This window comes from Pelodiscus sinensis, chromosome 13, assembly GCF_052426305.1.
Source record: "Pelodiscus sinensis isolate ZL-2025 chromosome 13, ASM5242630v1, whole genome shotgun sequence".
In the NCBI taxonomy this organism is placed as follows: Eukaryota; Metazoa; Chordata; order Testudines; family Trionychidae; genus Pelodiscus; species Pelodiscus sinensis.
In genome coordinates this window covers 22,984,061-23,008,836 of record NC_143064.1, presented here as the reverse complement: position 1 = coordinate 23,008,836, position 24,776 = coordinate 22,984,061, and the positions used below count along the sequence as shown (strand labels likewise).

The following is a 24,776-nucleotide window of genomic DNA, read 5'->3' as shown; positions in this document are numbered from 1 at the left end:
CTGCTGGGCTAGATGGACCTTTGGTCTGACCCAGTACAGCCATTCTTATGTTCTTAGGTTATGTTATGTTCTTATTGTGATGTATTTTCAGCATTTTAATATTTTTTTACAGACTTTTAAGATCTAAGATATTTTTTGGGTTGAACAAGTTCAACTAGAAAAAAGTTTTGTTTTTTTTCTATTTTTGGATATTTTTTATTCTTTATTTTGTTTATTCTTCAGCTTTTTTCAATAAATCAAGTAAAATTTTGAACTGAGTTTTGAAATTAAAACTTTATTGACTTTCGGGTTTTTTTTTTTTAGCTGACTCTATTTGCTAAATTTAACCCAAAATCATGACTAATTTTGGATGACCCCAAGGCTGTGTCTAGACTGCACAGTTTTTTCGACAAAAGTAACATTTTTTCGAAAAAACTTCACCTACGTCTAGATTACAGCTGCGTTCTTTCGAAATTAAATTTTTCTTTCGATGGCGGTACTCCTCATTTCACAAGGAAGAACGCCTTTTTTCTAAAGTGCTCTTTCAAAAAAAGGCATTCTTGAATGCAAACAGGACTTTTTCGAAAGAGAGCATCCAGACTGCCGAAGTGCTCTCTTTCGAAAAAGTGGCTCACTTTTTCCAAAGAAGAGGTTGCAGTCTAGATGCTCTCTTTCGAAAGAGGCTTGCAGTCTAGACGTAGCCCAAATGAGAGGTTTTTTTGTTTGAATATTCATCTGAAAATATATCCACCCATATTATCAATAAAGGTGCTCACCAAATTAGTTGTATGTAATAGTTTTACTAATTAACATACTATATAAAGCATTAAAGTAGTACTGCTAGTTTGCTTGTATCTACAGACATATATTTTGTAACCACTAAAATTTGATGCAGTTACACAACTATTCAATTACAGGCATCAGTGCAGTGGGGGAGGCAGTTCTGTGCATGCTGTCTCCTGCCTATCCCCGCCCCCACTGCCTCTGTATCCTGGGGAGGGGAGACAGTTGGCTCCATGGGAACCTGGTTTAAAAGCCAGCTACTTCCCCTTCCCCCTCTGCCTCGGATACAGGAGCAATGGGGAAGGGAGGCTGTGTGTAGCTGTTAAGATTAAGCAATGAGCCCTCATTCATCAGTTAATTGTGTACACGACTACACGTTCATATCCCTACTGAGCTATTTGTAAATTATGGACAAATTCAGATCTGATTTACCATTCTGTTTTGTTAAAACTGAAATAAAAGTTTGGCAAAACCCTAGCTTATAGCTTGAAGTATTTTAATAATAATTTGAATCTATATATCAGTGGATTTTTAACTTTTTTCATTTATGGACCCCTAAAAATCTTTGAATAGAGGTATGGGTCCCTTTGCAAATCTTAGACATAGTATAAAGACCCCATGGGATCTGTGGACCACAGATGAAAAATCTCTAGCAGTAGTTTTCAAAGGAAATTGTAACTGAAATACAGAAAAGTGTTTTGTTCTTTACTTTACACTCAAATTTGAATAAAGACGCTAATTATATTACCCATTACAAAGATAGCTTCCCCAATTATCACCTCTAATATCATTAGCTCACAGACATTTACTTCCTCCCCATCCCATCGCTCTTCTGTTCTGAAATTTGATTTGTCCTTTTCATATGTGTTCATTTTTTTAAATTGTATCCTTTGGTATATATGGTTGTGACAATTTTCTTCCACTATTTGATCTGAGGAAGTGGGTCTGGCCCACGAAAGCTCATCACCTATTAAACCATCTTGTTAGTCTTTAAAGTGCTACACAGTCCTGTTTGTTGTTCTTTTTTGTTTTCTGTCTTCGTGAGTCTAAGATACCTTTTGGTGTCTCCTGTGCTTCCAGATTGTCCTTTTCAATAAAACTGAACCTCTGAAAACCAGGAAATGAAAAGTTAAGATACCTGTCAGTGAGTCCTTTATCCTGTCTCTGGACCTGGGAAAAGCTGTTTAGAATTACAGTAAAACTCCAATTGTCTGGCACTCCCAATAGTCCGGCACCAACTGGAACCTGGAAGTGCTCCGGCCAGCTGGACAATTGGAGCTGCTTCGCGCCGCTTCCCCAAGTCCGCTGCTGCCACTGCTGAAACTGACCAGTGGTGGACTTGGGAAAGCGGTGCGGAGCAGAGCAGCTGGGGTGCTGCCGGGTAGGTCCCACAGTGCCGCCCCTCGCTCCCCTGCTCGGTGCCCGGCAGCACCCCAGCTGCTCTGCTCTGCGCCGCTTCCCCAAGTCTGCCGCTGCTGAATCTGACTTGGGGAAGCTGCAGATCAAAGCAGCTGGGGTGCTGCCGGGCGCCGAGCAGGGGGGCGAGGGGCAGCACTGTGGGACCAACCCGGCAGCACCCCAGCTGCTCGGCCCACCGCTTCCCCAAGTCTGCTGCTCATCAGTTTCAGCAGCGGTTGCCTTTGGGAAGCCGTGGGGCAGAGCTGCAGGGGTGCTGCCGGGTTGGTCCCGCAGCGCCGCCCCTCACCTGCCAACTCCCCCTCCCTCCCAGACCCGTCACAGCCCCCCTGCCGGAATACCTTCTGATACTCCGGCATATTTGATAATCCAGCACCCCCTGGGTTCCAAAGGTGCCGGATTATTGGAAGTCTACTGTACTGGTAATCACTCCTGCTGTGTTCACTCTGTTCTATAGCTGTATTGAGTGGTAGGGGGTGGAGCTTGGCATAGTTGTGATCGTGCTAGATCATGTGATCTGAGGTCTCTGCTCCTTTGGGAGGAAGAATCTGAATCCCCTATCTCTGCTCCCCCATTTAGGTGATCAAAGTCAGAAGATGCATGTATTCCTTGAAAAATTAGCATGCCTTTTTTCAGAGAGTTTTGTAGGTTGTAACAGCAGCAGTGCACTTATCCTGGGGTTTATCAGCAGCAAGGTCACAAATAAGATTGCTTGGTGAGTTTAATGACAAGTATAGTATTAAATGGCATCCAGTACATAAGGGTGAAGATGTTTTAAAGGGTAGTTAAGGCTTTGCAAAATTTAATAGGTGTGTTATTTTTGTGGGCTAAATGTTTGACTTTCAGGCAAGTGTAGTTGGTTCCTGTTCAGTTCATTTCACCAAGCACGAGTTTTGTCTTTTGCAAAGAGAAGGTATTTGATTGTGTCCAGTGGTCACATACCTTTTCCCTGAATGTTCTACTATAGTTGCAAAGGCAGAATGCAAGTGTGTGTTAAGGGTGTGCTGGAACATTTGTCAGAGAGATCAGAATTAAGGTTGTCTTGGAAAATACCATAATTCTGTGTGTTTCCTGGTTTTTTGAATGTTAAATCTGACATTCTGGGTGGGCATAAGGTACTACCCGGCAACCTGAGCTCTGCATTAACAAAAATTACAAGGCAGCCCGAGTACACGTGTAGGCTGTGTCTACATTGGCACCCTTTTCCGGAAAAGGGATGCTAATGAGACAAGTCGGAATTGCAAATGCTGTGGGGGATTTAAATATCCCCCGCGGCATTTGCATGAACATGGCTGCCGCTTTTTTTCGGCTCGGGGCTTTGCCGGGGAAAAGCGCCAGTCTAGACGGGATCTTTCGGAAAATAAAGCCTTTTCCGGAAGATCCCTTATTCCTGATTTTAAGAGGAATAAGGGATCTTCCGGAAAAGGCTTTATTTTCCGAAAGATCCCATCTAGACTGGTGCTTTTCCCCGGCAAAGCCCCGAGCCGGAAAAAAGCGGCAGCCATGTTCATGCAAATGCCGCGGGGGATATTTAAATCCCCCGCGGCATTTGCAATTCCGACTTGTCTCATTAGCATCCCTTTTCCGGAAAAGGGTGCCAATGTAGACACAGCCGTAGGGTTTAGAGCACATAGGAAAAAGTTAATCTTTAAACAGAGAGGTTTTTTTAACTAATTATAGCAGAGTGCTAGAAACATCCCCATTGTTTTCGAGAGGAGTTGGATTGAGTCTGTTGCCAGGTTCTAGTCACTTTACTCCCAAATCTGAAGCATGCGGGTTTCATTTCTCACTTATTTCAGTTGTGATGGAGGGCACTCAGCCAGGGTCACCAGTGGGAGGGCGAGAAGGGAGGGTAATTGCCTAGTGACTGGGAACTCCTTGCCACACTTGAATTGCTTTGTGTGTGCTGGCTTATGTGCTGGCATTTCATTATTACTTTGTTTCACTCTTTAAAAAGGCATTATATTAATTCCTTTACATGAAGAGTTTTTCATGCCATTAACTTTTTGGGTGACGGTTATTATGTATATAATTATAAAAAACATTATACAATTGGGAGGCAGAGGGCCCTATGCCAAGCAAATAAAAGGTAGCTTGCCTTGTCCAATAATGCACACTATTATAGTACAGAACAATGCAAAAATGAAGACCGAGTAGTGGGGATTATTGTGTTCGGAGCGTGTCACAGGACAGAGGGTTTTAAAAAAATTTTTGAAGGAGACTGATACAACCTTAGTGAAAAGGCCATTTTGGAAATACCCCTCACGTCAGGAGTTCTTGAGATACAAAGGGTGTGTAGAAATGAGCCATAAAGGGAGTGTATTGGAGAAGATAAGGGCAGAGAGAGAAGCAAGGTGTGTTGTAAGCTAATTGTAACGTCAATAATAAAAATGTCAAGCTGTATTAATATCTTACAGAATTTATTTACATTACTGGAGATTCCAGGGAGCTATTTTAATCACTGTTATCGAGGTAAAAAGTAAAGAAAATTTCTACCCATAAGCATATAGATAAGATTCTAGGCTACATGGACTTTTGGTCTGACCCAGTATGGCCATTCTTTTTTTTATTTATTTTTTATTACTGAGCGTGTTTGAATGAAAAGGGCATTTTATTTGAATTCATGTGCAGCTGCTGCTTATTCTTCACCTGAAGTCCTTTTTCTCTCTTTGTTGTAGAAATAATTAATCTTTACTGAAATAATTTGTTGAATAACAAACAGGGTTCTGAATTTGGGTAACAAGCATCAGGTGCAGATGAACTTTTAAAGATCCTACTTTCCCCATGCAAAATTTTCTAGACATAATATAAAGAGGAAGGAAGAGAGAAAAAAATGGAATTTGTACTAGCGATGCTCCTCTGCTAATTAGGCCATCTCCTTTCTGCAGGCTGTTGTGGAATAGCCACAAACATTGGCCCTGATGTAAGAGATCCGTTATGCACATGTTTCAATCCATTTGAATTCAGGAGAATGATCAAGAGTGCATGTAAGCATTCTCCAGAATATGAATAGGGAAGGATTATTGAACTGGGAGTGACTTGAGTACAGTTCTGCCCCGTCATTAAAAGACCATCTTTATGAAGAAGCCAATTACAGTAAAAGCTTTATCTGGCTTGTTGGGGGAATGCAGGGTGCTGGTTAATCAATTTTACAGTTAACTAAGAGTTATACAGGTTAGACCTCCCTGGTCCAGCGCCCTCTGGACTTGAGCTGTCCTGAGCCAGGGAGTTTGCTGGACTAGGGGTTGTCAATGCTTCTCTGCTGGCTGCACTGTTCCTGGGCTCTGGCCCAGGCTGTCCACCCTGCTGCCTCAGGGTCTCCTGGGGTTCCTGGTGGGACTGTTAGCTGCTGCTGGCCCTGCTGCCACAGAGTGTTCCTCAGTTCCCTGTCTGGGACCACCTGACTGCTAGCAGCCCTGCTGTGCTGGGGTTCCCCAGCCAGAGCCATCCAGTCACTCCGCCCCGCTGAATATGTAAATGACTCTGACACATCTTAGAAGCTACTTTTAAAAAAAATAAATCTCTGGTATCCGCTTGTTTTCTGCCTCTTTTTGCATAAAAATAGAGTGTAGAATGTGCAACTTCATAATGCCCTAGGCAGTAGCCTAGTTCCCATTATTAGACTGAAGATTTGTATTGGGGGAAATATCAGAAATGTGGGTTAATATAACTTTCTGGTTTGTAAACTACAAGATAACACAGCTTTTACTGTACTACCAGTGACTTCGGTGGTCACTTAAAACAGGTTACACTGTACAGCAGGAGAATTATATGGAAAGTAGAATGTCTGTCTGAATTTTCCTTCAGGGTGTCAGCTAGGGATGTTAGCATGTACACGTTTACACAATTAAACAAGAGGCCTGGGCTCATTGGTTAATCCTAATAGTACATGCACCTCCCCCCTTTCTACCTTTGCATTAGAGGCCGCAGGGGAAAGGGTGGCAAGCTGGAGCTGGTACACAAAGGGAACTGGCTTTTAAACTAATCTCCCCTCCACTAAGCACCAGCTCCTGTAGAGCACTATTCCCCCTCCCCCACACACACTGCTGCCTCTGTTAGAGACAGCAATTATGTGTGTGGGGGGAGGGGCAGGCAGGCAGGGGTCAGTACATTCAAGAAGCTTGCTTTCAAGCCTGCTTTCTGCAGGTACTGACTCCAGAGCCACCTGCCTCCGCTCCGCCACCCCCCCGCTCCTGCCTCTCTGGGAGCTGGTGTTCGTGGGGAGCCAGCTTAAAAGCAAGCACCTGCTCCCCTCTGTGTAAATGTTTAACCACTAAAAAATTTAACAGTTATATGTTTACCAAAATTAATCTTTTTTTTTAACATCCCTAGTGCCAATGGGACTATAAAATGGTAGAAACATTCCAGTGGTTGACCTGAAAAAAGCATTTGGAGGCAACAGTCAGGAGTAAAATAGTTGTTAAAACTTCAAGTTTTATTAAATAAAATAATTAAATTAAGAAATGCCCATATTCCTTAAAGTTAATTTGTTTAGTATTGTGTTTATGAAGCCGAAAACCACTAATTACTGTAGTAAAAGAAGGAAACTAAGAGTCTTGTATTTGTCATGATTGTGTCCAGAGAGCTGTATGAATACAGCCATTCGTACTTCTTCAGAATTGAATTTTCATCCCATTTACTCATCTTCCACTCAATAGTAGCTGCCTGACAGACAGGCTCTGTAGTGAGACAAGGTGGGTGAGGTGAGGTACTATCTTTTACTGAACTGGTTTTTGTTGAGAGAGACAGACTTTTGAATTTACAGTTTGAAATATTTTGAGGAAAAACATAGATTCTTAGTTTGTTGAAATGGATGCTAATTTGACCAAAGTGTCACTCACTTTCATCTCATTATTAAGCATTTAGGCTTCAGAATAAGAATGTTAAGAAGCAGGTAATAGACTACTTGTGTAGTCGACAACATTTGTATTGACTACATGATTAGTCAGTAAGGGAAGGACTGTGTCCTGGCTTATGCCAATCCAAGAACATCATCTGCTGTGGCTTTGCATTTTAAATGTAGTAGGAGCTGCGTGCACAGACAACTTGCTCTTACTACATTTAAACTGCAGAACTGTAGCGGGGGTAGGTCCTGGACCGGCCGGAGCCAGGACAGAGTCAGGACCACTGTGGCTCTTCATTTTAAATGTAGTAAGAGCCGCCTGGATCCGTGAGCTAATTCTTTGCTTCCTGGGTTGCCTATTTCCCTAAGATTCAAATGCTGCCTGTCGTGCAGGCTTTCAATTTCTGTCTCCAACAGGCACTCACAGTGTGTCCGGTGCCTGGGACAGGCACACGCCACTGCCCAGTGCTAATACTGAAAGCAGCTAACGGCAAGCAGCTAACGGCCAGCAAAGGAGCTCTAGCTTAAAGTCCTTTCCCCTGAAAACATGGTGAAGACAGCTTCGGATCTGGAGCCCTCTACCCCACTTTGTTAGCCCTCTCCGAGCTATGTCTGAGAAGACAACTCCAGCGGCCTCCAGCACCAGATGTAGATACCTCTCTGTACAGCCTCTCTCCAAGTTACGAATGAGTTACGGACCAAACACTTGGCCGTAACTCGATCTGTTCGTAACTCGGACCCCACTGAGTTACATGCAACCGTGCTGTTCATAAGTGCGGGTCGCGTTCGTAACTTGGGGATCGCCTTCACGACCGCTCCATGGGAGCTTTGGTTGTAAGTGCGAATGGTTGTAACTCGACCGTTCGCAACTTGGGGAGCGGCTGTATAGAATCATAGAATAATAGGACTGGAAGGGACCTCAAGAGGTCATCGAGTCCAGCCCCCCGCCCTCAAGGCAGGACCAAGCTCCGTCTACACCATCCCTGACAGCTGTCTATCTAACCTGTTCTTAAATATCTCCAGAGAGGGAGATTCCACCACCTCCCTTGGCAATTTATTCAATATTTGACCACCCTGACAGTTAGGAATTTTTTTCCTAATGTCCAATCTAAACCTCCCCTGCTGCACTTTAAGCCCATTATCCTCAGAAACCAAGAGGAACAAATTTTCTCCTTCCTCCTTGTGACACCCTTTTAGATATTTGAAAACCGCTATCATGTCCCCCCTTAATCTTCTTTTTTCCAAACTAAACAAGCCCAGTTCATGAAACCTGGCTTCATAGGTCATGTTCTCTAAACCTTTAATCATTCTTGTCGCTCTTCTCTGTACCCTTTCCAATTTCTCCACATCTTTCTTGAAATGTGGCGCCCAGAACTGGACACAGTACTCCAGCTGAGGCCTAACTAGTGCAGAGTAGAGCGGCAGAATGACTTCACGAGTTCTGCTTACAACACACCTGTTGATACAACCTAGAATCATATTTGCTTTTTTTGCAACAGCATCACACTGTTGACTCATATTCAACTTGTGGTCCACTATGACCCCTAGATCCCTTTCCGCCATGCTCCTTCCTAGACAGTCGCTTCCCATCTTGTATGTATGGAACTGATTGTTCCTTCCTAAGTGGAGCACTTTGCATTTCTCTTTATTAAACCTCATCCTGTTTACCTCTGACCATTTCTCTAACTTGCTAAGGTCATTTTGAATTATGTCCTTATCCTCCAAAGAAGTCGCAACCCCACCCAGTTTGGTATCATCTGCAAACTTAATAAGCGTACTCTCTATCCCAATATCTACATCATTGATGAAGATATTGAACAGTACGGGTCCCAAAACAGACCCTTGAGGAACTCCACTTGTTATCCCTTTCCAGCAGGATTTAGAACCGTTAACAACAACTCTCTGACTACGGTTATCCAGCCAATTATGCACCCACCTTATCGTGGCCCTATCTAAGTTATATTTGCCTAGTTTATCAATAAGAATATCATGCGAGACCGTATCAAATGCCTTACTAAAGTCTAGGTATATGACATCCACCGCTTCTCCCTTATCCACAAGGCTCGTTATCTTATCAAAGAAAGCTATCAGATTAGTTTGGCATGACTTGTTCTTCACATATTAATCATAGATCTGTATTAATCATAGATCTCTGTATTAAGTTTTTAACTTTGTATCAAGTCCTTTTACATGGAAACTCTGTACCTTTTTCATAAAACATAGAAACTTTGTACAGTAAAACTCTAATAGTCCGGCATCCAATAGTCTGGCACTCCTGATAGTCCGGCATCAAAATGGCAAGAGCCTAGTGAGTGAGCTTCGGCAAAAAATGAGTCACAAGGTAACAGCGGCTGCAGCTGAACTGAGCGAAAAGGGTTAAAAAAACTAAAACATTACAGTATACTGTATACAGTATGTACAATAAAAAGGGTTAAGAACACTTTATATACAGTATATACTGTGTACAGTATATACATAACCAGCTTATAGTACCTCCTGATACTCCGGCATATCTGATAATCTGGCACCACCTAGGTCCCATAGATTCCAGATTATCAGAAGTCTACTGTATTAAATCTTCCTAGAATAGTCCCTAAATATGAGTAAGGTAAAGAGAATGGCCTTTGAAGGTGAATGTGGCAGCATTGAGACAACCCCCAGAAGAAGGAGCCACAGAAGACTACCTGCATATGCATATGATGACTCTCACAGATTTTGCATATGCATAAGATGATAGATATGCATGAGAGGGGTGTTGTTATAAATCAAAGGTATCTTGCAGAAGAACCCTGGGTTTTTGTCATCTTAACATCGGAGCACGGATCCAGATATGCAGAAGCCTGGCTCCGCCTCTCCCCCATGTATCTCACCTGGCCAGTTCAGTTAGGGGGAGCAACTATTGGTAACAAGAAGAAGGAGTGTGCTCTTTTGGGTGTGGGTGTGTGTAATATATCATATGCATATGATAAGTGTTGATTGCTATACCCAGGGCTTGACAAACCCTGGCGAGAGCTACTCGCCAGCACTGCGCATGCACCAGACTGGCACTGCGCATGCGTGAAGAGCCGGTGAATGGGGCTCAAGGAGTGACCGGCTGAAATCTACTTGCCATGTACAAGTAGATTCAGTGGTTTGTTGAGCCCTGGCTATACCTATTACCAATATATGTGGCGTTCTGCCTTATCTCCCTGAAAAGAGCCAGTGCAGTACTTTTAAGTACAACACAGAGACTCTTCCTCAGAGCAACCCAGGAAGAGATCTCACTCAAGTAAAGATGAATCCCCTTCAAAAAAACAGGGGCAAGCACCCAAAATACCCCCTGCGCTGACCTTGACCAGGGCTCTGGACAGGGATGTACCAGGACCATCAGGCACCGACAGCTCCTGAGGTTCCAAGGACCTCACCAAGATGGGTTCCAGGGCTCCAGAGAAGTCTGTCTAAATCAGTGCCCCACCAGCACCATCCAAACCCGTCTCGGTGCCAGCAAAGGCCGAATCAGCCTCTGCTGAGGCAGAGTCGGCACTGAAGAAAGTCAAGTCTCATTCGTCACCGTTGGCACCTATGCCACCTCTAGCACTGAAGAGGCACAAACATGCGAAACTGACAGCCTTCCATCCAGCACTGCCAATTGCTGCGATAACATCCTCCAGGCTGCCACCAACATTGGTGACCCAGCACTGCTCCCTCTTATTACTACAGAGGAGCTCAGAGTAACTTCAGTGCCCACAACACCGTTGTTCGGCACCGACGGTACACTCATGTCAGGCAAGTTCACGCTTTCCACTCCTGCAGGGTCGATATCGCCACTCTTGAGTGATGAGGATGATGAGCCCTTGATCTGTACCCAGACCACTCCTCTTCAGAGCACCTGCAGCAGCAGCAACAGCCACCACTGCAATGGCAACCACCTCAATGGCTGCCTCCTCCTGTGCCACTACCAGCCAACTGGTACCTCTGGGTACTATACTGAGCGCAGCAGCCACAACCGGTGCAGCCTTAACCATCTCCATCCACACCATGTAGGGTCATCTCCTTGCCCTCCCTGGACATGTCATCTTACCAGGAGGAAGATGAGCCAGCCTCAAGTGATGAGGACTCTTCTGTGTTTTCTCATCCTCCAAAGCACATATCATTGTCCTTCCCAATGATATTTTGATGCTCCCGCCTTCCACAGTGAGAGATCTCTCAATCATTCCAGGAGCTATACAAGATGGTGGCTGATGTTCTGGAGGTCTGCCTAGTGAGTCTCCCCAAAATTCAACATAAACTAAGCAGTATCTTACATGCCTCCCCATCTGCCAAGTTGGCCCTACCAATGGACTCAGTGCTTATGGATCCTGCCAAGGTGATCTGAGAGACACGAGCAACAGTCCCACTGGTCTGCAAAAGATGTGACCGTAAATACTGTATTGCACCACAGGATGCCAATTGCTTGTTTTCCCACCCGTCCCCTAATTCTTTAGTTATAGACCCAGTTAACCAGAGGGGGAAACAGAGTGCAGTGAGAACCATACCCTATGTCAAGAAGTGGAAGTATCTAGACCTAATGGGCAGGAAAGCGTACTCCTCTGCACCTTTACAGCTCTTCATATCTGATTATACTGCAGTGCTTGCGAAATGTACATATCATCAGGGCTTGACAAATAATGCAATCTACTCACCCATGGCGAGTAGATTGCAACCCGGAAGAGCCGGATTCGGGCGATCTGAGCATGCGCAGAACGCCGGACAGCGCGGCTGGTGAGTGGGGCTCGTCGTGGTTCGGCGAGCCCTGCATATCATATTATGGAGCAACTATCACATTTTATTGACAGTCTTCCCAATGACAAAAAGGAACAGTTCAGGGCCAGTATAAGCGAGGGCACCCTGATTTCTCTCTCAGCATTGCAGGCTGCATTAGATGCCTCCAACACTGCATCTTGGTCCATTGTGACGGCTGTTGTGATGAAGTTAACATGGCTTCATCTTTCCAGTTTTCCTCATGAAGTACAGCCCATGGTTGAAGACCTTCCTTTCCAGGGCTCCAAATTGTTTGCAGACACCACCAACATGTCACTCCCGGGCCACATTAAAGACACTCGGTATCCATATCCCTGCATGAAAACACAAACAGGAAAGATATTTTACACAGTGCTACAAACCTTTGCCTTTTACTCAAACTCAGAGGGATTTCGACAATAAGAGGAGGCAACACCAAACGTGACAGAGGCAGACCCCTGACCAGCCCTCTACTCTCCAGCCTTCAACTTTGAGAAAACATTTTGATGGTCAGGTCAAGAGTCTGATGATACTTCTTCACTTAAAACAACCTCATTCCTGTCAGTTATTTCGCCAGCATATAGTACCCTTCTATCATCCTCTGCCCATATGTTTGTCAGACATTTGCTCTTGACACTTATCCGTCCACTAGTTTCAGGCAACTTGTCCTGGCCACAGTCCAGAATACTGACTAGCCAAAGCACCCGCCTCCAATCATGGGTACTGCTCTATAGTCACTTAAGGTGTAGCACCCACAGGCGGGGGCGGAGGGGCTAGCCGGGCAGCTGCCCGGGGCGCCAAGCTATGGGGGTCGCCTGATGACAGCTGTAAGGGGCGCCGCGCACCCAGCTGTGTGGCACCCCTTAGAGCTGCCATCAGGTGCCACGCATCCAGGGCCGGGGGCCACACGGCGCCCCTTAGAGCTGCAGTCAGGTGCCATGCACCCGATTGCAGCTGTAAGGAGCGCAGTGCACCGGGAGGGGCGGGCCCACACATGAACTGTGCGCCTGGAGGCGGAGCTGCACATGCGTCGCGCACCCGCTGTCCGGGACGCAGGTATGGCTCAAGCAAGCCCTGCCCACTGGGACACTCCTCAAAGAAGAAGAGAGGTTTACTCACCTTTTGCAGTAATGGAGGTTCCTCGAGATGGTTGTCCCTGTGGGTGCTTCAGCATCCACCCTTCCTCCCTTTTGCTTCAGACATCGGTCATTTCTTCTGGGGCAGGAAAGGAACAAAGGGAATGTGCTGTCTGCTCCGCATGCACAGCCTGCTGGAGGGCATCTCCAACTAGGCACACAGTGGTGCCCAAACACCTAAGGTGGGGTACCCACTGGGACAACCAACTTGAAGAATCTCTGTTACTGCAAAAGTGAGTAACCCTCTCTTACTGGTATTGAAAGTAGGAATAAGAGATCCTCCGGAAAAGGGCTTTATTCTGGAGGATCGCGCCAGTCGGGATGCTCTTTTCCGGCTTTTCCCCAAGCCGGAAAAAAAGCGTCAGCCATGTTTATTTAAATCCCGCGGGGGATATTTAAATCCCCCACGGATTTCCCTATTCGAAAGTTAGAAATTAGCATGCTTCTTCCGAAGAAGGGGCCAGTGTAGACACAGCCATACTGTTTCCTAGTCAGATGTCTGCAACTTTAATTTATAAAAGATATAAATTCCTCCCCCTTTTTCTTCTGGTTTCAAAGCTTTTTTTCTGAGACTTATTTTTTCCAACTGCTTGCATAATCTAAATATTTTGCCTCAGATTCTGCTTTTGTTTACTTCTCCCAATTTAATTATCAAGCTTGAAAATTCAGTTTTAATTACTTTCCATTAGTTACTTGGTTCAATACATTTTAGCATTTATGGAAATAGAAATGAATTCAACATCCTGCTAGGTGGCAGTAAGAAGAGGAGTATCAAGGACATGTAAAAAAAAAAAAAAGCCCCCTTATCTTTTCCAAAAATATGTTTTAGGATTATGTCCACTTTGGTCGCTGTTCTTGTGGGTGTCACAACAATGCATAAAACAAATGTACCTGTGGGAGAATTAACTTCCCACATATTTTTCTCTCCTTCATATTTTAACCAGTGCATGGTAATTTACATTACGAAAAGACACATCTTATTGGTGTTTTTGCTTGGAGGTAGAACGCTAATGATTCATAGCTGATGCATGAAATTAAATTTTCTTGGCTATAGTACAGAGCAAGTTATAAATATATGAACTCTTTTCTTCCTGAAGACTTATTCTACTATGTATTTTAGAGAGTTTGTCTGTCTGTGTGTGTCTGTCTGTCAGTTCAAGAAATCCTTTTGACGGGGCATGGTCACAGAAGTCTCTTTGGGATTGTTCTCCAGAGCACTGACCATGCCCCCAGCCAGGACAGCTCCCAGTGGCCCCCTCTCACGCAGTGCAGGGCAGCTCGCAGTCTGGAGCTCCCAGGCTCTCAGCACCCTGGCCCCCAAGCAGGGCAAGTCTCAGCCCCCTCCGCCCCCAGTGCAGGGCTGCTCCCAGGCACCCAGCCACACCTTCCCCTGCAGTTGGGGACAATTCTGACTCAGGTTTGCCCAGTCGCTTGGCTAGGCCACAAGGGACAGGAGGGCAGCTGGCTCCTCCCCCCAGTTGATCCCACTGGGGCAGAGCTCTGCTTGCAGAATAGGGATTCTTGAACCCCAGCTCCAGTGTTTGTAACAGGCTTTATTTATTGTAACAGTCACTCCCATGTGACAGCCAGAAACTGCTCCAAATACGGAATAAGTTAGCAACCCACAGGCCAAGTGTGGATTGGAGGCCGCATCTCATGAGGAGCACGGGGAGTCCGGCTGGCAGGTTCGGGTAGGCTGGCTAGGATCCAGCCCACCAGCACCTGGATGACGGACTCCAGCGGCCCCATGGCACTCTCTGGCTGGTATGAATGGAAGTACAGTCCTCAAAACTGACCTGTCTGATGGAATGGTGAAAGAGGGCTCAGGGACAGCAGGGGCTTAGGGAGCGTGTTATTTGCTGAAAACCAAAAATTGATTGCAAAATCCTGGTCAATAGTTAACTTGTTAAACCTGAGTTTTAAATGGTTAACCGATTAAGCGGGCTGCTGATGCCAGCCCCTGCCCCACATGAGTGGAGTTGAAGCAGGAGCCAGCAGCCTGCTGGCTTCAGTTCCCACCATCCCTCTCCTCCATACGAGGCTTCTGGCTGCCACTGCCGACTCCCCCAGAAGCTGTGCGTTTGGTGGGGCTTGCGCCTGCTTCCACCTTCCTTCTCCTAGCCCACTGACACTGGGGTTCTCCAGCCAGGGCTCCCCAGCCCCATGTGTTCTCCTGACTGGCTTCCACTCCTGGCCTCCCGGGCTTTATGATCTAACCCTGCCGGATCATGGATGTTGCGAGACCTGAAAGTTCTGGATTTGGGAGGTTCAACCTCTAGTAATATATAATTCAAAGGGAAAGGATGTATGTTAAGTGGTTCAAGGTTTCCTTTAGCTATCTGTTTTCTGCAGTTCCTTGTCCCCAACAAGTTATTACTTGTATTTAATTTATATGTGCCCAGTACAATATCATATGTTAGGAAGGTCACCTTGTTTTTTAGTTTGAATGCAAATATGAGGTTGGATTGATTTTTCTTTTTAATTAATGTCTCAGTATTTCCTTTTGACTAATAGGAATGTGAAGACTGAAGCAGAATGGATCCATCAGTGAAGGCAAGGTCCGTGGAAATCTCTGTGGAGGGGATGACATGCAATTCTTGTGTTGAAACCATTGAAAAATACATTGGGAAAATGAATGGAATTCATGATATCAAAGTAAGTAATTCTGTCAATCTTCTATGTGATACTTTGTTCTAATGGGGCAAGCCATGATAAAGATTGATCTGAAGTATGCAGCAGAGGAGGAAAGGACTTAAAAATACATACATTTTTCTAGCAACTGATGTCAGTTCATATAATTTTTTTCTAAAGCACCTTTTCCCTTATACTTGACTGAATTCAGCAATGGTAATGTATAGAAAACAGAGGAGAGAAAACAGTGTAAAGTCAAAAAGAAGAGAGCTGTTAGAAGTCAAACTACAGGGAAAGTGGTGGTGTTGCACTTTTAATTCTAGTATAATAGTAGAATAGTGATAGAAATGTAGCCGTGTTAGTCTGGGGTAGTTGAAGCAAAATGCAGGACAATGTAGCACTTTAAAGACTAACAAGATGGTTTATTAGATGATGAGCTTTCGTGGGCCAGACCCACTTCCTCAGATCAAATAGTGGAAGAAAGTAGTCACAACCATATATACAATTTTTTAAATTGTATCCTTTGGTATATATGGTTGTGACTACTTTCTTCCACTATTTGATCTGAGGAAGTGGGTCTGGCCCACGAAAGCTCATCATCTAATAAACCATCTTGTTAGTCTTTAAAGTGCTACATTGTCCTGCATTTTGCTTCAGTATAATAGTAGTAATAACACTTAGCGCCTGCATAGACTTTCCATTAGATATCTCAGAACACCTTTACAAAGGAGATAAGCATCATTATTATCATTTTACAGATGGACAAACTGAAGCGAAGTGACTTTCCTAAGTTCTCCTAAATTCCTAAATGTTCTATCCAGTAGGCTACATTTTTGCCTTCCTGTGGCTGTTTTACCCTAAACCTCTTTAGGTCTTTTCTTTCATACTGGCCAGGGCAGTGAGGCAGCTTATCTCACCTGTGAAAGGAGGGTGTGTGTTGTGTTGGGCATGGAATCTCAAGCTAATTAATCATGGTGCCTTTCACCAGGAAAAGCAATGTTACTGCACGGTGGAACTTGAATGGGGAGGGGGAGGAATGCTAAGGAAAGGGGAGATTTTTGGTGGCCTTGCCAGGTTTTCAGAATTTCCTTTTCTTTCCCACTATGTTTATATGGGACTAAGAGATGGTATTAGCCGCTTTGTGCTCTTTGAAGGGAAAAAAGTAGCTGCTTTTGTTCCTTACTAAGTTAATTATTACTATACAAAAGAGTTTTTAAAAGAAATTGAGCTTTTAGGAGAAGGAATGGATCTACTTTTAATCAAAACTTCATATGAATTTGACACGACTTTAATCTTCAGAGTTTCTGGCTCAAACAAAATACAGGACTATGTAGCACTTTAAAGACTAACAAGATGGTTTATTAGATGATGAGCTTTCGTGGGCCAGACCTACTTCCTCAGAGCTCATCATCTAATAAACCATCTTGTTAGTCTTTAAAGTGCTACATAGTCCTGTATTTTGTTTCAGCTACACCAGACTAACACGGCTACATCTCTATCACTATGGCTCAAACAAGGAATCCAGCTCTTGTTACTTGGGCTATTCGGACGGGCAGGCGTGGGGGAAGAGAATCTACCTAACTTAAAACAAAAGTAATTGGAGAGTATTTTTAACCTCTTCTGTTCTAACCAATACATCCATTTTACAATATGTTTGTCAACAAATAAAGTGATTCTAGACTTATGACTTATTTGGTGCCAGAAAGAATATTTAATTTTACCAGTTACAGCAACAGTATGCTGTTTAATCCTAACTCCTTGAAGCATAGGTGAAGTTTTCCCCTGAAAATTGAGGTTAACAGTCTATGGAAGGGAAATGATTCTGCATAATACAGTGTGCCCTGGGTTTCTGTAGGAAAGTATTTCCATCTTAACAGATATGATCTAGACAAACATTGGGCTTACCAGAACAATGAAGCCTATTTTTGGCTATAACTAGTTGTAATAGGCAGCTTTTTACCAGAGAGATGATGCACCCAGCTAGTACGAGTTACTTCTGCCTAATCTAAGAGTTGATACTGACTACAGAGATCTGTGAACATCAGTTATATTTACTCTAGTCTAGATCCTACTTTTGATCTGCATAGTGAGTTATCAGAATTTGAACTTGATTGATTCTAGTAACAAAAAACATTCACTAGCAAAATCAATCGTTAATTGTTTTTAGCAAAGGAGATGCTACTTTAATAGTAACATTGAACACATGAGATCAGACCAATTAATAAACCTCCACCAAGTGAAGTAAAATGAAGAATGAAATGAATGAGAAATACTATTTTAGTATCTTTCCCTTGGTGCCTTTGGACATTTGTCCTTTTGGAAACTGAAATTGAAAGGCTTGACCTTCTGAAATATAACATTTTATGGTTTAAATTTTTCTACCAAACTCCTAAAAATTTTACACAAAAGCCTATGCTAGGAATGATTCATGACTTCCCTGAAAATAACATTCTGTATAACCCTATTAGTAGCAAGTACACTGTGAAATGGTTGTTCAAGAGACAGGCATTAACCACTTTGTTTTGAAACAGTGGGTTAGAAATATTCTAATACAGCTCTTGCCAAACTATATTTGCCACAAAAAAAATTGTTGTGAATACAAGTTTAAGTGGAAGAGGTTTATAATGAAAATCAAGAAATCATACTTAATACCACGTTACAGAAACAGAACATTGAGTTAAGTGGACAGATTGGTTCTTCCTTTCGCTCAGGGGTAATCTCTGAATAATAAGGCAGTACAGTATTGTGTTTAAGGGTTATCAGGTAGGTCAGCAAAGGAAACATATATTGGATGTCTAATGCAGCCACACAGATCTTTAATTTGGGTTATTTTGTCTCCATTTGTAAAAAAAAACAGTAAACTACTGCGTCCTTATTATTCATTCTGCCAAATTGCATAATTGATGACAGAAAAGGAGAAAAGTAGTCATTAAAGTGATTACACTGATGTAATTTGATCACAGCAATGGTCTTCTAGTTGTATTTTGCCCAAGGAAAAGATAAAATTGGAAGATAATGTGTTGGGCCTATGGCTGGTATTGGTTTGCCCTTTTGGAAATTGAAATAATAATATTTGATTCCATGACAACTAGGAGCAAATTAAATTGGAGATATTTTTACCACATGATGTGAAAGGTTAATTCCAGATTTGCAGTTTCACAGACTTCCTAAACTTAAAAAAAAAGGATCCTCCTCCCCTTTTTTTTAAATGGTTCTCATGTTGAATTATAAAGCTGTCTCCTTCAGTAGAATTTGATCCTCTCTATCCCTATTTGGTGCTAGCCCTCGGTGGTATCCCTCTTCAGAGGACTGAATCTTCTCTCTTATCTCAAATGTTGCTTCTGATAACACATTCTGCTCTGTCCATTTCTTTAATAAATAACCCATCTCTTCTTGACTATTTGACTTTTCCTCCTAGAATTGAAACTTCTCCTGACTTTCAGAACTCTGTCTGCAACAGCCACCATTTCTCCCTTACAGCCTTCTTCATCCCTGTGCTCCACCTAAACTTCTCATAACCATTCCTTTTTATCTGTCTTCTCATTCACAGTGTTCTGAAAACCCACCTGTTCTGTGAAGCATTCCAGCTATAATGATTTACTGTTCTGCATAGTATTCATTCATGTCTTTGGATTGCAAGCTCTTTGGATAGAGAGCTTGTTTACTTGGCGGAGTTTCTGTCATATTGCAGCAGGTACCATATTGCAGTGGTACTAGATAAATAGGAAAACCCCTTATAAAAATGTTTTTCCATACATGTATCTTTTCAGTTAGATTGTCCTTGTAACCAGTTCTATTCAGAACGCACGGACTTGCTTGGAATACAAGTAGGATGCAACAAAGTTGCTTGTTTCTTCTATTGTATGTTGCTCTAATAGTTGACATACAACTCTGGGCAGTAAGTAAACAAAAAGAATTTTTGTACTATCATTTCAGTTTTCAGTCTGTCCCCACTCAAAATCGTCTTTGAGTATATTATGACATTTGTTGTTTATTTGTATTACAGTAGTGCCTCATAGTACTAGTTATTGTAAAAATGCAGAACAAAAAGAGGCCTATTCCATAGAGGAATTAAAAACCATATGAGGAACTGAAGGTTTCCTACACAGATAACAGTTTCCTCAATAAACTGTTTATGCAAACTTCCTCTTTTCATTTTAAATTATGACCTCAACTAGAAGATTTACCACACATTGTGGGGGGGGGGGGGAGAAGGGGAGGTGAGGCACACAGGTTTCCCTTTGGTGCTCTTCAGGCACAGCCCGCATTGCCCGGGGCCAAGGACCTGAGGGTAGTGGCTTATGGGTGGGAGGCCACTTATCTGGGCTGGTGGCAGGCAAGATGGTGAGCCCTGTACCCAGATGGCCACTCCCTTGGTACTGTGAATGCCCCCAGTGGTCAATCTGCAGTATAGCTGTCTCCTATGCTCCCTGCCCTCAGTGGTGATTGTAAGTACAGTGTCTCTCTGCTCGGTCCCCTCCCTTTCGATGTTATGGAAAACAATCAAATTCTGTGCACATCTCATTTTCCTGACACCACCAAACCCTGACGTTACTTTAAGTTAGGATAAGAGGAAGCTGCCTACCAAATTTGGTGGTCCTAGCTATTACCGATAAGGAGAAGTTCTTGAACAGAGACTTAGAGAGCAGCTCAGACAGGCACACACATCTGTAAAATATAGATAGTTAAACATGACATTACAAAATGTAGCAGATAAAATTAAAAAGAAAACAGTGTGCTAATAATTTGTCCAGCACCGCTCTGGGCAGCTGCTAATTTTTTCCAGAAATGTGTAATTTTTATGGCAAGGTTTACTGCTAAATACAGGCAGTCCCCGGGTTACATGGATCCGACTTACATCGGATCCCTACTTACAAACGGGGTGAGGCAACCCCCGCACTAGCTGCTTCCCCCCAGCAGACCAGGGAGACGCGAAGCTAGCGCCCCCCCCCCCCCCCCAAAGCAGACCAGGGAGATGCGGAGCTGCTTTTCTCAGCAGACACCTCAGCTTGAGAATAAAGGACTGAGGGAAGTGAGGTGTGGGAGAATAAAACTGAGCTCTGGAGAAATGTTTGGCTAGAGTTTCCCCTACAATATGTACCAGTTCCGACTTACATACAAATTCAACTTAAGAACAAACCTACAGTCCCTATCTTGTACGTAACCCGGGGACTGCCTGTACATACCTAAGTAATAGGCATGAAAGGAGGAACATCCCTTAAATGCTGATGTTAGGGAAAGAGACATGCAGAGGAAACTACATTTTCAATACAAGCAAAGGTGAAATGTTACTCTCACAAATATGAAATTATGGAGTCTGTACAAATTCTAATAGAATAAGCTTGTTTTCAATAATTATAGGTCAATATCAGGAATTAGAAGATAGGGAGAATAATTAGACTATAAATATTTCTTGGCCTAGTGGTAAGAAATAATCCCACATTTTTGTGTAATTGTTAGATATTAGCAAGCAGGCCTTATGTATTTTTGCTTGTTATAATGTGAAGACAGGTTCAACCTCTATAGTCCAGACTTCCATAGTTCAGCAACATCTCTGATCTGGCATTCCCATGGGTGCACCCAGGCCGGAGTACTCTTGGAGGAAAAACTGGACCTCGTGCTCAGTGACTCCTACCCTGTCCTTCCAGAGTTTCTGGAGCACTGTAAATGAGAGGAGCATTGTAAATTATTACATTTTTCAAATTGAGTAAGCAAATATAATAGAAGTGAACAAATCTTGGTTTGTTTTAACATTTGTAGTTAGCACATTATGATATTGTCTCAGTAACCTTTCAAAAGCGGCGAGGAGTCCTGTGGCACCTTATAGACTAACTGAAGTGTTGGAGCATAAGCTTTCGTGGGCAAAGACCCACTTCGTCAGATGCATGTAGTGGACATTTCCAGAGGTAGGGTATAAATATGCAGGCCAGAATCAGGGTGGAGATGACGAGGTGGATCCAATCAGGGAGGCCCACTTCTAGTAGCTGATCTGGAGGTGTGAATTCCAAGAGAGGAGAAGCTGCTTTCGTAGTTAGCGAGCCATTCACAGTCTTTGTTTAATCCTGAGTTGATTGTGTCAACTTGAAGATGAACTGTAGCTCAGCAGTTTCTCTTTGAAGTCTGGTCCTGAAGCTTTTTTGCTGCAGGATGGCTACCTTTAGATCTGCAATTGTGTGTCCAGGAAGAGTGAAGTGTTCCCCTACAGGTTTTTGTATGTTGCCATTCCTAATATCTGATTTGTGTCCATTGATTCTTTTACGTAGGGACTGTCCAGTTTGGCCGATGTATATAGCAGTGGGGCATTGTTGGCACATGATGGCATATGTTACGTTAGTAGATGTGCAGTAGAATGAACCAGTGACAGTATGGCTGATCTGGTTAGGTCCTGTGATGGTGTTGCTGGTGTATATATGTGGGCAGAGTTGGCACCGAGGTTTGTTGCATGGATTGGTTCCTGAGTTAGAGTTATTATGGTGCGGCGTGTAGTTGCTGGTGAGAATATGCTTCAGATTGGCGGGTTGTCTGTGGGCAAGGACTGGCCTGCCTCCCACGGCCTGTGAAAGTGAGGGATCATTGTCCAGGATGGGTTGTAGATCACTGACGATACGTTGGAGAGGTTTTAGCTGAGGATTGTAGGTGATGGCCAGTGGTGTTCTGTTGGTTTCTTTCTTGGGCTTGTCCCGTAGCAGGAGGCTTCTGGGTACATGTCTGGCTCTGTCAATCTGCCTCCTCATTTCCTCGTGTGGGTATCGTAGTTTACAGAATGTTTGTTGAAGATCTTGTAGGTGTAGGTCTCTGTCTGAGGGGTTGGAGCATACGTGGTTGTAACTTAGTGCTTGGCTGTAAACAATGGATCGTGTGGTGTGTCCAGGATGGAAGCTGGAAGCATGCAGGTAAGTATAGTGGTCCGTAGGCTTTCGGTATAAGGTGGTGTTGATGTAACCATCACTTATTTGCACCGTGGTGTCCAGGAAATGGACCTCCTGTGTAGACTGGTCCATGCTGAAGTTGATGGTGGGGTGGAACCTGTTGAAATCGTGGTGAAATTCTTCCAGAGTCTCCTTCCCATGGGTCCAGATGATGAAGATGTCATCGATGTAGCGTAGGAAGAGAAGGGGCATAAGTGGACAAGAGCCGAGGAAGCGTTGTTCCAGGTCAGCCATAAAAATGTTGGCGTATTGTGGGGCCATGCAGGTGCCCCTAGCGGTGCCGCTGGTATGGAGGTATATATTGTCACCAAATCTGAAATAGTTGTGTGTGAGGATAAATTCACAGAGTTCAGCCACCAGTTGTGCTGTGGCATCATCAGGGATACTGTTCCTGACAGCTCGTACTTCATCTGCATGTGGGATGTTTGTGTAAAGAGCCTCTACATCCATGGTGGCTAGGATGGTGTTTTCTGGAAGATCACCAATGCATTGTAGTTTTCTCAGGAAATCCGTAGTGTCACGGAGGTAAGTGGGAGTGCTGGTGGCGTAGGGTCTGAGTAGAGAGTCGACATATCCAGACAGTCCTTCAGTGAGAGTGCCAATGCCCGAGATGATGGGGCATCCGGGATTTCCAGGTTTGTGGATCTTGGGTAATAGATAGAACAATCCTGGTCGGGACTCTACGGGTGTGTCAATTTGTTCCTGTGCTTGTGTAGGGAGTGTCCTGAGCAGATGGTGCAGTTTCTTAGCGTATTCCTTAATGGGACCTGAGGAAAGAGGCCTATAGAATTTGGTATTGGAGAGTTGTCTAGCAGCTTCCTTTTGGTAGTCAGGCCAGTCCATGATGACAACAGCACCTCCTTTGTCAGCTCAGCAGGCGGGAGCTGACTGCTGCCTTGCGCTGTGGGCTCCGCAGTATAAAACTTATATTGCAGAACCTGCAGCTCAACTGGCTTCCCGGGGGTAGGGCCAGCAGCCAGAAGCGGGCTCCCAGCGCATGCTAGTTTCTGGCCCTGCTTCTGGGGAGCTGGATGTGCGGCAGGCTGTGCAACATAAGCTTTATATACTGCAGAGCCCTCAGCATGTACCTGTGTAATCCCTAAGGGTATGTCTACACTACCCCGCTAGTTCGAACTAGCCGGGCTAATGTAGTCATCCCCAGTTGCAAATGAAGCCCGGGATTTGAATTTCCCGGGCTTCATTTGCATGAAGCTGGCCGGCGCCATTTTTAAATGCCGGCTAGTTCGGACCCTGTGCCGCGTGTAGCTGTGCGGCACGGGGTACGAACTAGCCGGCATTTAAAAATGGCGCCGGCCGGCTTCATGCAAATGAAGCCTGGGATATTCAAATCCCGGGCTTCATTTGCAACTGCGAATGACTACATTACCCCCGCTAGTTCGAACTAGTCGGGTAGTGTAGACATACCCTAAGATACTCAGCTGTTACATGATTACTTAGTTAACCACTTTTTAACATCCCTAGTTTTAACCAAATTGTAGACTGCTACTGTTAAAGTAATAGTAAAACCCTGATTTTTGAACACCTGACTGCTAATGTTAACAAATACCACTTAACGTATATATTCCTTTCCATACTAATTGAAAAAGTGTTTGATAATGTCACAGGGTGGTAAGCCTGGCCCTCTTGGAGGCAGGGTGTTGAGCTAATCAGGCCCCGCCTGGTGTGCTCCACACTGTAGTGGCTACAGTCCAGTTTAGTTCTAATCAATAGCAGCACCTGTCAGCCAGTCAGTAGGCCCCAAAAACTGAGTCAGTAGCAGCCCCCAATCAGGGCCCAAAGGCTAAGTTAGTAGCAAGTGCTCCCTATTGCAGGGCAGTAAGGCCTGCTGGCACAAACCAGTAGTAGTGTGATGCCCTCCTTGGGGGTTAATGGAGTGGGAGTAAGGGGACCTGGGCCCTCCCTCTCCACCAGGTGCCAGCCCAGGGTCCTGTCAGTTGTAGGTGTGTCCCACCACTAGCTCAGCAGGTAATCGGCCCAAAACATGTTGAGCTCCCGAGGAGTTCCAATTCCCCACCTTGAGCTACTTCCTACCCTGTTCAGGATTGCCGGCCTCTTCCCCACCTGCGTCCTCCAAGCTGGTCGCTTCCCCATCCAGTCTCTGCTGGCTGTCCTCTGCTGTGGCATCTGTCTGCTTCTCCTCCACTTCCTCCTCCTGAGCTATGGCAGAAGCTCCTTCCAGCAGGGCTGTAGGGGTGGGGCTCTCTCAGCCATATAGCCCTGGATGACTGCTTCCAGCCCAGTGCAAGGTTGCTACACCCGGTCATAGGTAATAGTAAATTC

The 24,776-nt window shown here is 44.3% G+C and overlaps 2 protein-coding genes across 4 annotated transcripts in view; one reads left to right on the top strand and one right to left on the bottom strand.

The window, feature by feature from the left end:
• ATP7A (ATPase copper transporting alpha) overlaps positions 1–24,776 on the top strand; it is a 65,482-nt gene that overhangs the window by 12,650 nt on the left and 28,056 nt on the right. For all 3 annotated transcript variants that reach the window (XM_075940899.2, XM_075940900.2, XM_089781855.1), the window contains exon 2: positions 15,430–15,570. In XM_075940899.2, the coding sequence (XP_075797014.2) occupies positions 15,451–15,570 (120 nt within the window). In that variant the 5' untranslated portion in view covers positions 15,430–15,450. The remainder of the gene's footprint in view (positions 1–15,429; positions 15,571–24,776) is intronic.
• Positions 22,038–23,318, bottom strand: LOC149523645 (uncharacterized). Its single transcript, XM_089781854.1, is given in 2 exon segments — positions 22,038–22,184; positions 22,187–23,318. Coding segments are annotated over 2 exon segments (1,176 nt in total). The 3' UTR covers positions 22,038–22,140.